The sequence below is a fragment of the Sporobolomyces salmoneus genome, assembly GCF_050403485.1.
Source record: "Sporobolomyces salmoneus JCM6883 DNA, S_salmoneus_JCM6883_v1_ctg8, whole genome shotgun sequence".
In the NCBI taxonomy this organism is placed as follows: domain Eukaryota; kingdom Fungi; phylum Basidiomycota; class Microbotryomycetes; order Sporidiobolales; family Sporidiobolaceae; genus Sporobolomyces; species Sporobolomyces salmoneus.
In genome coordinates, this window is record NW_027481155.1 from 325666 (window position 1) to 344005 (window position 18340).

The 18340-nt window shown below is 50.8% G+C and overlaps 5 protein-coding genes across 5 annotated transcripts; 4 read left to right on the top strand and 1 right to left on the bottom strand.

The window, feature by feature from the left end:
• Positions 1-144: 144 nt before the first annotated feature.
• On the bottom strand, positions 145-4629 carry JCM6883_003453 (uncharacterized protein; the record flags this gene model as incomplete). The annotated part of the gene is made up of 20 exons (XM_076630159.1): positions 145-558; positions 616-704; positions 769-832; positions 892-1217; positions 1276-1296; positions 1366-1631; positions 1704-1759; positions 1828-1895; positions 1967-2213; positions 2282-2307; positions 2391-2481; positions 2544-2713; positions 2778-3008; positions 3070-3229; positions 3295-3405; positions 3478-3710; positions 3775-4050; positions 4265-4354; positions 4429-4476; positions 4542-4629. The coding sequence occupies 20 exons, from the start codon at positions 4627-4629 to the stop codon at positions 145-147; spliced, it is 3075 nt and encodes a 1024-aa protein (XP_076489917.1).
• Positions 4630-9678: 5049 nt separating this feature from the next.
• Positions 9679-11427, top strand: ARP3 (actin-related protein 3; the record flags this gene model as incomplete). The annotated part of the gene is made up of 8 exons (XM_076630160.1): positions 9679-9734; positions 9802-10123; positions 10197-10400; positions 10460-10717; positions 10776-11057; positions 11116-11159; positions 11225-11313; positions 11378-11427. The coding sequence occupies 8 exons, from the start codon at positions 9679-9681 to the stop codon at positions 11425-11427; spliced, it is 1305 nt and encodes a 434-aa protein (XP_076489918.1).
• A 246-nt stretch (positions 11428-11673) lies between these two features.
• Positions 11674-13614, top strand: JCM6883_003455 (thiolase family protein; the record flags this gene model as incomplete). Its single annotated transcript, XM_076630161.1, has 11 exons — positions 11674-11755; positions 11816-11913; positions 11978-12032; positions 12109-12202; positions 12272-12376; positions 12449-12458; positions 12527-12620; positions 12684-13102; positions 13170-13352; positions 13425-13509; positions 13574-13614. 11 exons carry the CDS (start codon positions 11674-11676, stop codon positions 13612-13614), a joined length of 1266 nt encoding a protein of 421 aa, XP_076489919.1.
• Positions 13615-13884: 270 nt separating this feature from the next.
• JCM6883_003456 (uncharacterized protein) lies at positions 13885-15408 on the top strand (the record flags this gene model as incomplete). Its single annotated transcript, XM_076630162.1, has 8 exons — positions 13885-14017; positions 14079-14310; positions 14378-14412; positions 14481-14556; positions 14632-14692; positions 14755-14789; positions 14858-15127; positions 15192-15408. The coding sequence occupies 8 exons, from the start codon at positions 13885-13887 to the stop codon at positions 15406-15408; spliced, it is 1059 nt and encodes a 352-aa protein (XP_076489920.1).
• A 1007-nt stretch (positions 15409-16415) lies between these two features.
• JCM6883_003457 (class I SAM-dependent methyltransferase) lies at positions 16416-18261 on the top strand (the record flags this gene model as incomplete). Its single annotated transcript, XM_076630163.1, has 5 exons — positions 16416-16750; positions 16813-17000; positions 17064-17225; positions 17294-17347; positions 17414-18261. 5 exons carry the CDS (start codon positions 16416-16418, stop codon positions 18259-18261), a joined length of 1587 nt encoding a protein of 528 aa, XP_076489921.1.
• Between the last annotated feature and the right edge of the window lie 79 nt (positions 18262-18340).

Genomic DNA, 18340 nt, shown 5'->3' on the forward strand with positions numbered 1-18340 from the left:
GTTCGTGCTATTTTCTTTTCGAGTGCTTCAAAGTTCACTCTCTCGGTCTTGTCTCCCGACGGCACACGAAAGAGGAGTGGGTTTCTACAGTACAGTACACAACGCACAAATTGACCGAAAGCTTTTCGAAATCGAAACCAAAACCTAAATTTCGACTCCCTCGTGTCCTTCCTCCCTTTCCTGCAATTCGTTACAAACCTTCTCCAAAAGTTGCTCTTGTTCAATACTCAACGATTCCGATAAGAGCCAGTGATCCTTGACGACTAGCTCGGCATCGTTCTGCAACTCCGAGATTTGCTCTTCCATCTCTTCCGCAGATGCAGCGCCGAAAGCCATGTTACAGACCCACGCATCGTATCCGAAGTTGGACCTGGTGGAAGACCAGGTAGAGTAGGTCAACTTTGAATGAGATTCGAATCCCGTAGCGTGAAGGTCTTCTTCGGTTTCCGAGTCGGAATCGGAACAAACGGTATGGTCGTGGCGAGAAGGTGAAGTACTGAGTGGACCTTTCGATTGGTAAGGGACGAGAAAAGGAACTGAGTGGATATGGGTAGACATCTACAAAAAGTAGGTGTCAGCTCCGGTTTTCTTGAGCCGAGGAATAATCGAACGAACGAGAGAGACTTTGATAACTCCAGGGAGCTTTTGACCTTGAGTGATCGACCACGCATAGTCGCAGATACATTGAGCATACTGTTCATATTCTGTGAACCCATACAATGATGTCAGAGGAAGGATTCTCGCCGACGCAAAAAAGATCGAGCTCACCCGAAATTTTGTTAAAGCTAGAGCTAGAGGGACGCGCAAAGTTGCGGAAGATCGAATCAATAGTCTAGAAGCGAGAACGTCAGAAAGGTTCAGAGAGGAAAAGAGATCTGCCCAGGGACTTACATCGTCGCCAGCAGGTGAGAGCGAGATGCTACCCTCCGAGTTAAGCTGAAAATCAACATTCAATTCGTCCAAGATCTCTGTGAAAGCGTTCAACAAGAGGAAAACGTGAGTCTGGTTCCAATGTGGATTGAAGAAGAAACGGTAGAGCTTACCTCCGTGCAACCTTTGTGAAATCCTTAGCATCTTCTCTCGTTGAAAATTCGAAACCGAAAAATTTGAGGCGAGTCCGGGACGGACTGTCCACACACCGTGAGCATCAGAGTGAGCATCGAAAGCTTCCTTTTCTTGCTCGTAAATCTTCTCGACGTCGTCGAAATCAGCGATACCTAAAACCAAAATTCGCTCAATATTGAGCTCGCTATTCGAGAGCGGTAAAGTTCTCACCAGTTTGCGATGATTTGATGTCTATGAGCGATAGAAGAATTAGTACTCCTTTTTTGGATAGCCAAATTGTCAAGGGGGAGGAGAACGCACCAGAGAAAGCACTCGCGAATTTCATTCCGAGTTCGCGCATGACCATCTCCATAGAGTCTCGAGAGACTACGTAAGCTTCAAGGGTCATCCTTGCACGTTGATAGTGCTCGCAGGGAATCCACCAGCAAAGGTAGATGAGCTTGATGAGACGATGTAAACGAAGAACGATCTTGTGAGCTTGGTGATCGATTTGACCGAAATAGTCACGGAATCGTTTGGAGATGAAGCATAAAGCGAGTGTCAACCAGAAGATAGGCAGAGGATACCTACAAAAAAAAGAAAAAGGTTTCAGTCCCTCTATGAAACGAGAGCTGGAGACGAAAAGGAAATGAGCTCACCGGTGCTTCAAGAAATTGAGGAGCCTCGTCGTAAGAACGCAATTCCCCTCGACGTGCTGGTAGCAGAAGATTTAGGTCATCTCACGGTCTAGGTCAGTGTCGAGCAAGTCAGGAAAAAACTCACGTAGAATGCTTCTTTTCCCGTTCCCGAGGGTTTGAAAACAACTTGCCAGACACCATCGACGGAGAGGTCTGGTGAGCACCAACGAAGAGCTGTATCGTCTCAGTACGTCCCTCTTCAGGAGCTGGTGATGACAACTTACGTCGAACATCATCATTCGGCAAAATGTCGTAAGATTCTGGAGAATGAGCGACAGCCACCGCAACTTTCGGAGCGCTGAAGAGAACTCGACCAGTGTAGCCATCGTGCACTTCTTCAATGTTCGTTCCAGGTCGGAGCACGATTTTAGCTTGCAACTCTTCTCGAATCGCTTTGGTCATCGAAACGTCGACGAAACGTCCGTTCCCGGAGCGAGCGAGCCCCGAACTTCGACGAGCGATCGCGATTTTCTGTGAGAAGATTTGACTGGTGTAAGCTAGAGCGTGCTACCAAGGGTAAGGTAGGGATGAAAACTCACGCAAGCTGAAATCTTCTGGAAGACGACTAATCCGGCACAAAGGGGCAAAGAGTCAATTTGGTCCGATGCATGTAAGCTCGGGTGGACTTAAGCTCGGGAGCAGAGCGACCGTACAGTCCATCTCGAGGCTTGGCAGAGCGAAGTAAGCTGACAATGGTTGAAGAAGGAGTTGCAGGACGTTTTTGAGTTTCGACGAGAACCTAGGACGTCAACAATGTATCAGCATGTTATATTCTCAACAAAGTTCGAGGGTTCAGCTTACTTTCTCGAACCATTCCAATGCATCATCTTCGTCGACGAGTGCAGCATTGACGAGTTCGACAACAACATTATCGCTACCTTCAGGTACAGCGACGGAGATTTTGTAATAAAGATTCGAAAGACCGCGCTGATCGGTAACGTACGAAGCGCTGAAAGTAGCAATTGAGCAGTCTGATGGCCGAACGATCGTTAGGGAAAGAAAGTCGTGAAGGGAAGAGATGCGATCTGTGCTCACCGAGAGAATAAAGCCGATCTTCGGTATAGTAGTTGCGTAACTCCGCGTCGTACGTTTGAGCGAAGTCGGAACTACTAGCGGCGCCGCCCTTGTTGGCAGCCGCCCAAGCCGATAAAAGAGCGCAAACCGTCGACTTCTCTTTGACTGAGCCTTGTTGAAAGATTGAGATTGTACCAGCGGTGAGTTGATAGTTCTGACATAGCGAAGCGAAACGAGTAGCAGCGTCCGGAACTGAGAGCGAAGTATCAGTCAATTATCCGAAGTCTCATTCGTCGGAGCGAGAAAGGCTTACGATCCACGATGTGCTCGAACTTGACGTTCGCAGGGGGTCGTAGATTCGTTTTCTGAATTTGCAAGAACCGACCTCTGCCGACGATACTAACAGTTGGAATCGACGGAAGTGAGGCTGAAATCGCTTGCGAAGGGTCGAGCTTGTTTGCGATCTTGTGTACCTGTCAAGTAGGAAGCCAGGTTCTCAGGATGAATCATTCAGGAGAGCGGTAGAAGATGTACTGACCTCGGCATTGAGGTCATTCTGAGTGATCGAAGATGATTCGCCGACATGAGAAGTTTCCAAATCATCGAGAGATAGTTTGAGATCCGATTTGACTTGATCGAAGTGCTGCGACTAATCGGAGTGGAGGTGAGTAGAGTCAGAAAGGGTTTGTAGCAGATGGAGTCGGAAACTAGGAGAACGCACAAGAATTGGGATCGTTTTGATCGATACGAGCATTCGGGTTCCTCCAGAGGAAGGTTCTGCCCATATTCTCTGGTTCATCCAGCCTCCAACAGTCCATGTGATCTTGGGTAAGTCGGTCGAAGCATCCGGACGAGAGCCACGGCGAGAACGACTGTTCCTTGAACTCCTTGTCGAGCGTGAGTGAGCTTGATCTTCTTCCGATTCAGAAGCTCCATCACTCGATTCTTCGGAAGCTAGAAGTTACGCTTTCGACGTCAGTTCAAACCTCTGCAAACAAGAAGGCGAAGCTCAACTCACAGTATTCGTATCTCCTTTTAGATCCCCTAGCTCCTCCACGTAAACGAAGCACAGGAGCCAAGACTCTGGTCCTATCCGGGCGAGTGATGTTTCCTACGAATCCGAGGACGAGAGCAACGACGAACGGGGGGAGAATTTCCTCGATTGTAGCTGGAGGAAGAGGAATCTCTTCGGGAGAGAGAGGGAAGTTGAAGAAAGCAATCTCTTGAGAATCCTCGATTGGAAGTGGTATATCTTCTGCGTTGACTAGAGGAACACTCGTGGAGGTGAAATCTGCTGTGACGAGAAAAGCAATCAGCGAAACGAACCCTTGCGAAACATTTACTCGGTATCAGGGAGACGAGATGAAGGGGGAACAAGCAAGGTTGACACTGAGTCCGTCAAGACTATAGACAACCAACATCGATTCGGAGAGCGACTCGGGAGTAGGGGAAGGGGAAGGGAGCAGAGAAGAGAGCAGCAGAGTGAGGCGAGAGAAAATATTTCTTACCTTTTTCGAGGACTACCTGCCGTACGAGTACCGAATCTTCCCTAGCCTTTTGTTGATGTGATACGATTACTTCCTTCTCCGAAGATGATTCTACCGAGTAGAGTGAGCGGCGTCAGCAAAGTCAACGAAGCATCTTTCTATAGAAGAAAGAGGAAAAGGCTAACGAGCTGGTGCTTTGTTCCAAATAGTATCTCTGTCTCCATCTGAGCAAACTGATTCAACCGCGGTGTCAGCTCTGACCGTAACGATTGAAAGCGAGAAAGACATGACAACAAACCTTTCCCATCAACCTTCTTTCGGTCTTTGTAGACGTTGTGAGCTGTTCCATCTTGGGTATGCTGTTGAAGTGATCCCAAATTGTTCATGTTCGCTGGAGAGCTGTTTGAATGTTCGAGTTGCGAGAGAAGACAGAGAAGCTTTCGCAATGGAAGATTCAAATCTTTCTCCTGATCTTCTCACTGAACTCACTATCAAGTTACTTATATCGACTCTTACATATCTCCAGGCAGCTACGTCCTCCTATAAACCGCTTCTCCAGCACTCCTCGACCCAAATTTCTACACCTTTCCTCACCTCGAGGCAGTTCTGGCTGGGTCAGGCGCTTTTCGCATCCTTCTTCGAGACATGTATACAGCTGAGTATCTGTTGACAACTTGAAGCGTCAGCTGCTTCATCTAGGATGAGACGTAAGTCCTAGGATTACTCAACTGAACGAAATATCTCCTCCGTCACCTTACAACCTCATTGAGGACTTCGATTGGAGACGAGTGTACCCAAGGAGGACTACCAAGTAACGACGGTAGTGAGCTGAAGTGTTCAAGGAGCGGTCAGGGAAGGGAAGGAGTCGGTAATCCGATTTCAACGCAATACAGCCTCCTTCTTTCCGTTGCGGGAGTCAAGTCCGAGTGGAAATGTATCCGAGGGTGCCACATCGTGTCGAGAGGGGAAGAGGAGCCTCGCGGTCGGTAAAGAGCGATGAGGGGTAGGTGCGTGACGAGTCGAGATGAGGAGGGGGTTACAGTGCTATACGTAGGCGAAGGGTAGAGGAACCGTTACGCAAGAGATATGAACTCTTTACTATAGCAGGTAGAGAGAAAAGCTTGTTCAACGAGTTGATCTCTTTTCATATCCTTGCAACAAAATCATCTCTTGATGTTTCTCTCACATTCCTCTCTCCTCTCGCCATTGGATCGCTTCGCAGTGACACCGTTTCCGCTTGCGTTCGATTGAATCACCCTCTCAAATAGCCAGTCCCTCCGCTGTAACGCCGCCGACTGCTTCTTCATCGGAAACCAAGAGAGCTCGAGACGATGATCACGATGAAGCCTCGAACAGCCTTGCACTGATTGGCTCGCGAGACTCTCACTGCTGCAACAACGATGCGCGAGGAGTATCAGGAAGTGTCGCCGAGCTTCGTTTGGACAACAAGGCTAAGCACGATTGGTTCGTAATCCGCGGAACCGTCTTTGCGCTCATGTTTCCGAGACGGGAGATGCAGAAAAGGCTCGAGATAGAGTAAAAAGTATCTGTCTTACCTGTCGCTGTCAAAAGTCTACAAAGAGATGAAAGACTCAGCACAAGTGCAGATACACCACCAGAGTATGGTCAGGCTGCTCCCGCGTGGGTGAGCAGGCTGCCATCACGCTGACCACTAGGCAGGCTGCTGGCACCAAGATTCCACGCGAGCACAGGCTGCTAGCAGCCTGCCCGGCAGACTGAGTCCAGCCTGCTCAGCTCCCTCGGTCAGGCTGCAGCAGCGCTCCTTCGCGACTCGCTCGCGGGCTTGCCATTCAATCGCGAGCATCCTTCAGTACTCCCTAGCTGTATCCCTTGATGCCATAGAGCAGAGAAAATGAGATGAAACTTGTTGGAAGACAGAAAACAATAACCGAAGGAATCTCGGAGTCCTTCTCCTTCTCGGCCTCCTCCCTCATTACCATCGACGAGCTACTCCATCATTGCCTGATGACGTCCTATCTTGCTGAGAGTATATCGATTCGAGAACGCTGAGAGAACGAACTTGGCCTTTTTTCGACAAACCGAAAATAAGCGAGAAATAGGAGCGAAGATCGGGTTGGAGAATCGTTGAATACAGAATACACTGTACAAACATACGCATCGGAGAGTGAGATTCTTCGTCAATCGAGAGAGGGAGAAGAGAGTGGAGGGGTAGGTCACCAACCGAGTGCCTTCGGAGCACCCGACTCCGCATCCAACCTTCCATCAGCCTCAAGGCAAACCGAATAGAGGCTAGGAGACGAATGCGTTCCACGCAGAGCCGAGAGCGATCCCCCTCTCTCCTTTGAAGAACCGAAAGATGAGGATCGAAAGAAGCTTCCCGACTGGTTTGGCAGTTGCGTAATTCGTGCGAGTAACTGTCAGGACTGATGAAGGTGTTTCGTGACTGGTTAGTGATTCGCCTGATCGAATTAGACTGTGTTGATGAGGTTGAAGTCGAATGACGATGAAGGAAGAAGGAGCCTCGCGGGCAGTCGGTCTGAACGGCGCAGCTCCAGTCGAGTCGGAAGAAGTCGTGGCAGAGTCTTTGTCGAGTCGATCGCTCGGTGTAGGAAGGAGATGGGACGAGAGAGAGGAGATGAAGCCTTTCCCTCTCCTCTCTTCACATTGCTCGCGATACACCTACAGCCTTACCCTCTAATTCATTCAGGCTCAATGAAGATACGGACGCCAGCGCGCGCTCTTTCGACCTCTCCGCTTCGGCTCCGCTTCTCAAGATTTCTGTTGGTCTCTCTCTCACGCTTCTGAGAGAGGTGGTTCGTGTTCGTTCTCTGTCCTTGATTCGTTACATACGGGTAGCTCAGCTGATCCGAAGCTCAGTCCACAGGCGCGGCCGTTGTAGATGCGAAAGTTAAATCGCGAGGCTGAGGATCGAATGGAGCTCTTCAGATCAATGGAGAAGATGGGTTGACCCGTTCCAGAGGTAGAGAAACTATATGAGGACAAGAGAGAACCGGTACAGACCAGAAACAGATCAGGGAGAAGCAGCAAGAGAGGAATGGCCAAGTAAGTAAGTTTTTGCGACTCTATCGAGTCCCTTCGCTAGCTGCTGATTAGTCGACACTTGCTAATTCAGAGAAGACTCGGAAGGAGAACCGGAAGGTAGGAGCCAGGTCCAGCGAGCGTTGAACATCGCGGAAGGAGACGATCTTTCACAAGGATTCTTCAGGAAACGTCGATTTCGGGGAAGCTCAGCGACAAAAGGGCGGTGAGTATCTCGTTATTGTTCTCACTGGTTGGAACTCGACTGACCAACGTTGCAACGTCCGGTAGGATGCTTTTTGATAAGATTCCGACCACAGAATGTTCGACTCAAAATCCTGAAACACTCCTGAAGACCTTTTTCGGGCAAACGGGGAAGCAAAGTCAAGGGAACATCGATCCTGTCAGAGGTGTTCGAAGAGGGAGCGCAAGCGGATGCGTCCAAGGGCGAAGAAGAAGAGGTGGACGAGAAACCGAAGCCGAGGAGGGGCTCTCGAGTCGTGAAACCGGTTTTGAAGCTACAGGAGATTAAGGAATCGACGCAGGGAGTTAGTCGTGGTGTGGGATCGTCGAAAGATCTTGGTCGAATGCGTCAAGAGCTTGTTCTGGAAACAAACACGCGTTTGTTGCGGTTTCTCTCCTTCAGTTCCGCTCGAGAGCTCTCCAGCTTTTCAGCGCAAGACTCCTGTGAGGGTACCTGAAGAGAGAAGAGATGAATTGCATACTTGGGAGAGCAGGTTGCGAGCAGAGTGACCGTCAGCTTGGCTGCAGCCTGACGAGGCGACACGAGCAGGCTGCCAGCAGCAAATCGAAATTTTCGAAGCAGGCTGCTGCAGCGCTGCCTGGCAGGTTGCGAGCAGGCTGCTCACGCTCTCGGATCAGGCTGACTCACAGCTGCTTGAGATCAGCGCTGCAGCAGCCGGACTATACTCTGGTGGTGTAGTCTTTACCTTGGACTCCCCAAGACCGGTCCTTACAAGGCTGACCACTACCGATACTAAGCTCGTTGTTGTCGTCGTCACTCCGACTGCCTAGTTCTCTCTCTCCTTTCTTTCGTCGTTTTCTCTATCAGGTTTTATTTCTTATGGTTTTTTATTTCGCAAACCCCACAAAAGGCCCTCAACTGGCATCTTTCCCTCTCTCCTTCAACACCCTTTGCCTCCTCATCACGGGTTATACCCCCTCTCACTATCCCCCACGAAATCCCTTTTCAAAATGAGCAACAAGCATGCTTCCCTTTCCCTTTTCTGATTTGTATTGTATGTGTTAGAAAACTGAAACAGCATGTCACCTCAACGGTCTCCCCAAACTCACTGTGTCTCCCGCCGCTTGTCTTTTCGAGAGAGATTGCTTCGAGTTCGAGAAAGCTTCAAAGCAAAATCGCACATTCCTGGGCGACTGGCTGCACGACATCTGTAGTGAACTGGCTCTACGGTAGTAAGTTTGTCCTACGGAAGAGCCTCGAACTCGTTCTCACGACAGCCCTGACGAGCTCGGGGCTGGATCGAAACCGACCAGCGAAACTGAGGATCACGGAACAACCTCGATCGAGTATCTAAACTGAGCTCGCATCAACGAAGGTACATCCGGAGTGGCTCAGTGCCCTCCTTTCTCCCTCGCAGTTGTTTGCGCAGAATCAAGCGGACGGAAAGAAAAGGTTTGACCTCGAAAGCGAGAGTGCGAACGAATGCCCATCGTTCTTAGACCCCAATGAACACGCTTCCAGCCGCGCTTGCTCCTCTGCAGCACTCGGAGAGCTCAGGGGCGTATCTTCAGGTCGGATCGAATACCATGTCGAGCCTGTAGACGAAAGGAACTTCCAAAATCCCTAAAAGACAGCAACGAAAGCGAGCTAAACCGCGGCGCTGTTCTTCAAACGCTCGAGAGCAGAAAGCCAGGATCAGTCAGTTGCGGCTGGCGAAGTCGACAACAGAGCACAAGAGCGTAGCGTCGCAGAGAGAAGCCGTTAAAACCGAAGAAAGGGACGAAACATGCGATTAAGCTTGCTTGAGACGAGCTGCCCGATTGTCAGCTCGCCCGACTGGATGCCATAGGTGAGATTCTGCGTGTAACGATGTGGTAGACGTAGAAGAGAGGCCAATTCGCGCCGAATCTGGATCCCCACCAGCTGCTTCAAGACGTTTCTCTTCTCACCCATTCCCACCTCGCCACGGTACACGCTCCGCCGGATCACAGTACTCCAGCTAGACCCGATCAGCGGCAAAGGCATCCAGCGAAACCTTGTTCGGCTTCATCACTATCAAACCAAATCGTCATCAACCTCAGAAGACTCCTCCATCTCAACGAGTCCTTAGCAGATAGAGCCTTCCTTAACAGCATCGAACAAGTGAGCTAACCCTCCGAGCCTCCCTGAACTGTAGCTGACTCTCCTTGGTCCTCTCGCAGCTCTCACAATGTCCCGACTTGCTCCCGTTGTCCTCGACAATGGAACTGGATACACAAAGATGGGGTAAGCTGTCGTATCCTTCATTCACTCTGCTTGCGAGGAGTAGGCTGAACTCTTCTCCTCCTGTCAGTTTCGCTGGAAACTCGGATCCATCTTTCGTGATTCCGACCTGTATTGCCTCCCGAAACTCTGGTGCTTCGGGTTCTCGAGGCCCTGCCGTCCCTTCGAAACCTTCAGGACTCGGTTCCTCCGGTCACCTCTCGTCGAAACGGGGCATCGATGACCTCGATTTCTACATTGGAGACGAAGCACTCGCGAACTCGAAGACGTACAACTTGAACTACCCGATCAAGCACGGCCAGATTGAAGATTGGGATCAGATGGAGAGATACTGGGAGCAGTGCATCTTCAAATACTTGCGAGCTGAACCTGAAGATCATCATTTCCTCCTCGTGAGTTCCCTTTCTTTCTGTTCGGGCTCTCCTTCGGACTCTCATACTAACGACTCGAAACGCTCGACAATAGACCGAACCGCCTCTCAACCCTCCCGAGAACCGAGAAGCGACCGCCGAAATCATGTTTGAATCGTTCAACGTTTCGGGACTTTACATCGCAGTTCAAGCTGTCTTGGCACTCGCCGCGAGTTGGACGAGTAAATCAGTCCAACATCGTACCCTGACTGGTACCGTCATCGACTCAGGAGATGGTGTTACCCATGTTATCCCCGTTGTGAGTTTTGAAGTCCCTCTCTTTCGCTTTGTTCACGAGCTAATTCTTTACGTCTTTAGGCTGAGGGTTACGTTATCGGTTCGGCTATTCGACACATCCCGATCGCTGGACGTGACATCTCTTCGTTCGTGCAACAGCTCCTCCGTGATCGAGGAGAGACTGGAATTCCTCCCGAAGATTCCCTTCGAGTTGCCGAGAAGATTAAGGAGGATTACAGTTACGTGTGTGGAGATATGGTGAAGGAGTTCGGCAAGTACGATCGAGAGCCTGAAAAGTTCTTCGCGAAATACCAGGGAGAGCACTCAGTCACCGGTCGAGTGAGTTTCCTTTTCTACTCTGCTGCTCTTCTGCGTATTGACCCTTCTCGCAATGCAGCAATACTCTCTCGACGTTGGATACGAACGTTTCCTCGCCCCTGAAATCTTCTTCAACCCGGAAATCTACTCTTCAGATTTCCTCACGCCGTTGCCTCAAGTCGTCGATCAAGTCATTCAAACCTCGCCGATCGATGTCCGTCGTGGATTGTACTCGAACATTGTCTTGTCGGGAGGAAGTACCATGTTCGATCACTTTGGAAGGAGGTTACAGAGGGACCTTAAGGGAATCGTTGACGAGAGGATCTTGAGCAGTGAAACGAGGAGTGGAAGTCTCATGAAGGTAAAGTCAATCTCTCTCGTCGGCGTCGAACGGTACTGATATTCTTCATAATCTCTAGTCTTCCGGAGTCGACGTCAACGTTATCTCGCACAAGAAGCAAAGGTATGAACGGAATTCGTTTTTTCCTGTTTTTCTTTCCAAGACTTACCTGATCGCGAGTGCTGTAGGTACGCTGTTTGGTTCGGTGGATCCCTTTTAGCTTCAACTCCCGAGTTCTACTCGTACTGTCACGATCGAGCTGCCTACCAAGAATACGGTGCGTACTTTCGAAAACAGCTCAAACTCAAAAGGAGAAAGCTAACTTTCTCGCTCGACCATAGGACCTTCGCTCGTTCGACGATTCGCAATCTTTGGTTCTGCTACCGATTAGAAGAAAAGATCTTAGGACCGGTCGACAGATGGAAGGGAGAAAGGAAACGGGTAGAAGGTTTAGCCGCGAAATTGTTGAAAAGATATCCATTTGGTTTTCCTCGTTTGTATAGTAACCGAGTATTGATTTGAGCCGAGTAACCGATGAGAAACCGGATTTGCCGAAAGTGGAGAGAGAAACCAAACTCGTGTCGCTCCTTCGCTCTCCTTCCTCACCACCTTCCGATTCTCTCACACTCAAGCTACGATGTCTGGACTCATCTCTTCTGCTGTCGACTCTATCCGCGGTACTAGCAAGAGTAAACTCCTCCGCAAATCTCCCGACGATGGTAAGTTCGAACTCTTGTTACCTGAGATCTACGCACGCTGACCCGTTGCTATATTCGCAGTCGTCGTCACTTTCGCTCGTCGTACGCCTCTTCAACGTGCGAGGAAAGGTCAATTCAAGGACATGAGTGTTCAAGAACTTCTGCTCGAATACTTCCGCGTACGTCCTTCACTGGTGTCGCAGTAGTACGCAGAGACTGACCACTACGAGACGATGCGAACAGAAATCTATCCCCGAGATGAAGATTGACCCAGCTCTCATCGGAGACATTTGCGTCGGTGAGCCCCTTTTCTCGTTCGCTGACCGCTTTCTCACGGCGAGCTGACTCTCTAACCACCTCGCGCGGATGATCAGGTACTGTACTCCCTCCCAAGGCTCCTTACGATGCGAGGGCCGCCGCTCTTGCTGCTGGAATCCCTGATACCGTCCCTCTTCAAATCATTAACCGGTTCGTTTGCTTTTCCCTGCCTCCGGATTACATCGGGTTCGTCGAGCTGACGACAATCGCCTCGAATAGATTCTGCTCCTCTGGATTGATGGCTATTCAAAACATCTCGAACTCGATTAGGAATGGCGAAATCGAAGTTGGTCTCGCTGTCGGGTTCGAAAGCATGAGTGCTACGTGAGTCGCGAATCGCCGCGCTCTCTCTTACACGTTGAAGCTGATGTCATTCGTATCGTTGGTCCTTCACAGTCCTGATAGGGTTCGTTGACGCAGATTCTGCGCTTGCTCGCCCGTCCAAGGAACTGACGATTCTTCGTTCGTTGACAGGGAGCTGACAACTTTGCCGACGAAGTCCTTGCTCACCCCGTCGCGAAGGACACGCAATACCCCATGGGTTGGACCTCTGAAAACGTCTCGAAGGGTGAGCTTGGTTTTCTCGCTCTCTTTTGACACACATCTCTGAAGCTGATTCGTTTACGTTCAGACTTCAACATCACTCGTGAACGTATGGATGAGCTCGCCGCTCTTTCCCAACAACGTGCCGAGAAGGCTCAGGCGACCGGTCTTTTCGACGCCGAGATCCTCCCCGTCGATGCTCTCGTTCTCCCTACCGCTACCCCTTCTGCCTCCGGAGGGCCTGCTCCTGCCCGAGTCAAGGTCCGCGTTACGAAGGATGACGGTATCCGACCCGGAACTACCAAGGAGAAGCTTTCGAAGATCAAAGCTGCTTTCCCTCAATGGGGCAATGGAGCGACGACCGGAGGAAACGCCTCGCAAATCACTGATGGTGTCGCCGGTGTCTTATTGATGACGAGGAGAAAGGCGGAAGAATTGGGTCTCGAAATTCTCGGAAAACACGTTTGCACTTCGGTCGCCGGTCTCCCTCCCCGTATCATGGGTATTGTGAGTCTCGCTCTTTATACATCATCGCAAGACAGTGCTGATCTCGGAGCTCGTTTGCGCCAAACAGGGACCCTCTGTCGCTATTCCTAAGGTTCTCGCTCGTGCCGGTATCACGAAGGACGACGTCGATCTATGGGAAATCAACGAAGCTTTCGCCTCGATGTACAGTTACATGATTGATCACTTTGGACTCCCTCTCGATCGAACGAACGTCAATGGTGGTGCGATCGCTCTCGGACACCCTCTCGGAGTACGTTCAAATATCGCTCGAGCTGATCACGAGGAGGAAAGGGTCAACTAACGCCGTGTATTGTTGTCTCAGTGTACTGGAGCTCGTCAAGTTGCTACAGGTCTTCACGAGCTCAAGAGGAGAGGTGGCAAGGTGCTCGTTCAGAGTATGTGTATCGGTGAGCTACTTTCCGCATCCCGATCTCTCCCAGACAGCAAATGCTGAACAATCGTGCTGTACAGGTTTGGGAATGGGCGCAGCTGCCGTTTGGGTATCGGAATAGGAGACTCTTCGGGTCGAAAAAGCTTTGGATTTTCTTTTTTTCTGTCTCTCACTCTGTTGCAACTAGTTCAGTCTCATCGCATAGAGAACGCTTCTTCGGCGGCGACGTACGTAGAGGGAAGGACCGAGACGACTACGAAGACTCCGAGTGAATCGACTCAGCGGCTATCGTCGATATCGTATCTCGCGCGAAAACATTTTGAAATAAGCGCCGCTGTGGAGCCCGAGAAACCTCTCTCTTTCTCTTCTTCTCCTCCCGTCCGACGCAATCATGACCAAGACAGACGTACCGACATACTTCAAGGCAGCTATCCTCAAAGAGCTCGGCTCAAAGTACGAAATCGAGGAGGTTGAGATGCCGGAACTTGAGGAGGACGAGGTGTTGATCAAAGTGGAAGCAGCAGGTCGGTCTCAACTGAATGTACATCGAGAGCACACTCTGACTGATCTGTCGGACACGGATAGGGATCTGTCACTCCGACCTTCAAGCTCACACTCCTGAAGATCCCGATACCGATATTCCACCTATTCGACCGCTCCAAGGAGGTCACGAAGGAGTAGGGCGTATCGTGAAGCTAGGGAGTCGAGTCGAGGGAAAGCAGATTGGAGACAGGTGCGGCCTCGCTTTTATCGCATCGAATTGTGGTTTTTGCGAAGCTTGTTCGAAAGGCGGCTTGACACTGTGTCCCGAAGCTGGGTAAGTTCTCTTTGTTCGAGCTGAGTCATCTGATGGTCAGCGCTGACGTTTGCGCGTTCTGCAACAGGTTCCGAGGTTTCACCGTTCAAGGAACGTTTGGGGGTGAGTTTTGCCCATGAATTCGCTTCTCTGTCTGGTGCTGATCACTCTTCGACTGCATCATACGATAGAATACACCGTTTCCAAAGCAGCTCAAGCGATACCGATACCTGAATCGCTCTCTTGCGTCGAAGCATGTCCAATCCTGTGAGGTGGAATTCTCTTCTTTCGAGCTATTTTCAGTCTACTGACCCGTAAAGCCAACCTCTATCTCTGACGCAGGTGTGCTGGGGTGACTGTGAACAAGGCGTTGAAACTGTTGAATCCTCTGGCCGGCGAATTCGTGAGCTTTGACCGTAAAAACCCTTTTTCTCTCGCGCTCTCGCTGATGTTCCGCCGTCATAGATTGCTATACCGGGAGCGGGAGGTGGTCTAGGAAAGTATGTCACAATCGTATCTCAACCTGTGTCGCAACCCTGACTGATAAGCGTCTTTCTTTGCTCATCAGCCTCGCCTGTCAATACGCCAAATGCTACGGACTTCGAGTCATCGCAATCGACAGTACCGCAAAGGAGGAAAAGCTTCGGGCAACAGGTGCGATTGAGCACTTTGTCGATTTCACGAAAACCAAGAACGTCGTGGAGGAAGTCATCAGACTAAGTGGTGGAGGTGTTCACCACTCGATCGTCTGCGTCGCTCATTCGGGAGGTTATACCGATGCGCTCAAGTACGCTCGAGTGTTCGGTAAGATCGCCGCAGTAGGATTGACAAAGTTTTCGTGAGTCATTCCTTTCTTGAGCTTCTTTCGCCCTGGCGTCTGACCCTCTTTCGACACGTTTTAGGACACATTCGGCTCTCCTGATCGAGAAACAACTCACTCTGATCGGAACTCACGTGGGCACTCCAACAGATGCTCAAGAAGCGTTGCAGTTTGTCGAGCGAGGACTGGTCAAGTGCGAGATCGAGGAGCGGGCGTTCTCGGGCGAGGTCATGGAGAAGACATTCAAAGACCTCAAGGCGGGTACTGTGGTCGGACGGGTAGTTATGCGGCTAGAGTAAGGAATGTCATGGTCGACAGAGCAAGTTGCGAAATGAGAACTCTTGCATTTATAGCTTTCCTGCTCACGTCTTTCGCAGAGAGAGCAAAGTTACTTCGATAGAATGCGACGACGAAGCCTGGACAAAGTAGGAGATAGCAGCGCGAACGTTACTGAGTCATTTCTGCGAGCGAGTGCCTCACATCCCAAGTTTCCTTCCCTCGTTCTTGTCCACATCGCCGGGAGCGAGCTCCTGTTGCATTTTGAAGTAGCTCCTAGCCTGGATGAGGGTCAACAGGAAGCAGTAGAGAACCGATCCATCGAGCTGAGCGATCGCAAAGCGTCGACGGCATGTCTTGAGAACGGATGGACCTGGCGGCTTCAGGTCTTCCAGGTCGACCACCGACGGGAGTCACTCGTGACAGAGGTCTGAAGTTATCTCGCAATAGCAGTCAGCGTCTTTGGGTGGTTTGCGAAACCAGTGAAGGCCCGGTGGCAGTGAGTCTTATTCGGCTCTCGTACGTACGCATCCTTTCTGCTGATTTTCGGGAAGACACTTCCGTCTCCTTGGCAGCTGTGTCGAGTAATCGAGGCAAGAGAGCAGTTCGCGAGCCGAAGACGAAAAAACGAAATTCGCCCTGCGATTTGGTAAACTCGGACCTTCCCTCTTCCCTTTGTTCCCCGACTTTCAGAACTACGACCTCTCATGCTTTCCCCTCCGATGCTTCGACCTCGAGCTCACAAGCTGCACCCGCCTTCGACTAAGTGATATCGAATCCGCTGATCTAAGAAGAGCAACCGGTCCTCAACTCGGCTCGACCAGCGCACACAATCACGCGTAGCTGGACGGGAGATCGTGCTAGTGTACTGAGTGGGTTCGTGCACAGGGTAGGGGTCTCCCTCCCGCGGTAAGTCGACATCCCTTTCTCATCCTCTTCTTCATCTCCAGCGCTCGTTCGTGTCGGCAACAGCACATACTGAATTGAATCTCGACTACTCACCAGATCTAGACGCACGCCCAACCGCCTCATGGCCTTTCCCTTCCATATCGCTTCAACCTCCTCCAATCCGATTGCTCAACCTCGCCCAAGGATCCAACTCGGATCTTCGAGAATAGTTCGGAAAGCACGAGAGAGTAGATACCTAGGAGGAGGAGGAGGAGGCGATTCGGAGTTAGGGAGTGAATCGCTTTTCGTCAATTCGCCTCGACTTTCCACGACGATGAGCGAGAGTGAAGAGGATTTTGCATCGGAAGAAAGTGGAGAATGGTACAAGACTCGTTACCCCACGAACAGTCTTAAGGTCCAGAAATACGCGAGGGACATGCCCTATTTCTTGTCTTACGGGAATCCTTCTCTCGACTGGTGAGTAACGGAAATCCTTTCGACCCGTCGCGCAGCTTAAGATGCTCACTTCGTATCTTCAGGGACTCTACACTCACGTCTATGCTCGAGAAATCGGTGGCTTACTCTCCCGCGAATGCGAGAGTAGATTCAGAAGGAAACCCGATTTCTCGACCTCCTCCTCGCAAAGTACTCGACGTTGGCTGCGGAGCTGGATACTGGATGCTGAATCAGGCTCTCGTGCCAGGCTGGGAGGAGACGTATTTCGTCGGTGAGTCTCCAGCGTTGCCTAAAGACGAGTTCGTGGGCTAACGACCTTTGTCCTTTTGCTCAGGTCTCGATGCTGAACCCACAAAGATCAGAGACGACCTTCTCCCTCCGGATCTCGCCGGAAGAATCTCTCACGTCCAACACGATCTCCTGAAGGAGCCTCTTCCTTTTCTGGACAATCAGTTCGATTTCGTTCGCATCGCTCGGATGAACCTTGCCATTCCAGGTCAGTCTACCAACGTCCTATTATGACCATACAATCGATAGCTGACAATCGAAACTGTCTCAATATAGAGATCAAATGGCTCGACGTGCTCGAAGAGTGCATACGTGTGTTATCGCCTGGCTGTGAGCGAAGAATAGTCGTCTGACTTGCACCGCCTCGAGAAACTCATGTATCTTGTCAAGGAATAGGCTACATCGAGGTTGTCGAGGTAGACTTCGCGCTCACCCGAGGAAACGAGCTAGTTCAGAAACTCCTCGATAGCGTCCTCGAGCATCAATTCATCAACCCACGACCTCTCACGGTTATCCCATCCAACCTGACCCTCGCTGCTCGCGATTTACGATCCACTGGTCGATTAACAGCTCGACTTCCCTCTTCGCCTCATTCTCCCGACGATATCCCTCTCGCATCCGAGCCGACCCTCTCTACAAATCTCCCTTCTCTTGGAAAGTTCGCTGCTGGTTCCGATCCCATTCTCATCAATTCGACTTTGACCTCTCGCCTCGCTCTCCATCAATATGCCGAGTGGCTCGATTCGTCTTCATGGGGAATCGCGAACGCAGCACTCAAAGCTCGCGAGTCGGGGAGGAAACCCTCGGAACATGACGAGAGCAGCCAAGGAGGAGATGACCTCTCGACGAATCGGGAGAAAGAGCTCGGAGACTCGATGAATTCGATTGAGACATGGGCGGAAGACCTCAGAGAACGAGCTGGATTGGCTCAGATCATCACCTCTCGACTCGGTTGGCAACCTACGTTCGACCGGAAACTACAGGAGAAACTCGAGGCCAACTTGCCGACTTTCGAAGACCGACTTCGAACGTTCGGGAGGGAACGAAGGCAACGGGCCTCGATGTTCGCCGGACAGCAAGACCCAGAAATCGAATTCAGGTATCAACAAGCGGAATTGGCGAAGAGGGAATGCGAGCACGAACTCAAGCAAGTCCGGAGGCGTCTCGAAGGGAGGGAAAGAATGGAAGATGAAGACGATTTGGGTTCGATTGACATCGAGGTTTTCGTTGCTCGAGCGCCTTGATCATCCTCTCCTTGCCTCTCTACTTTCCGCTCTCTATCACGGCTGTTGTTGTCAATCTCTTCAAGTCCTCTTTATTTTG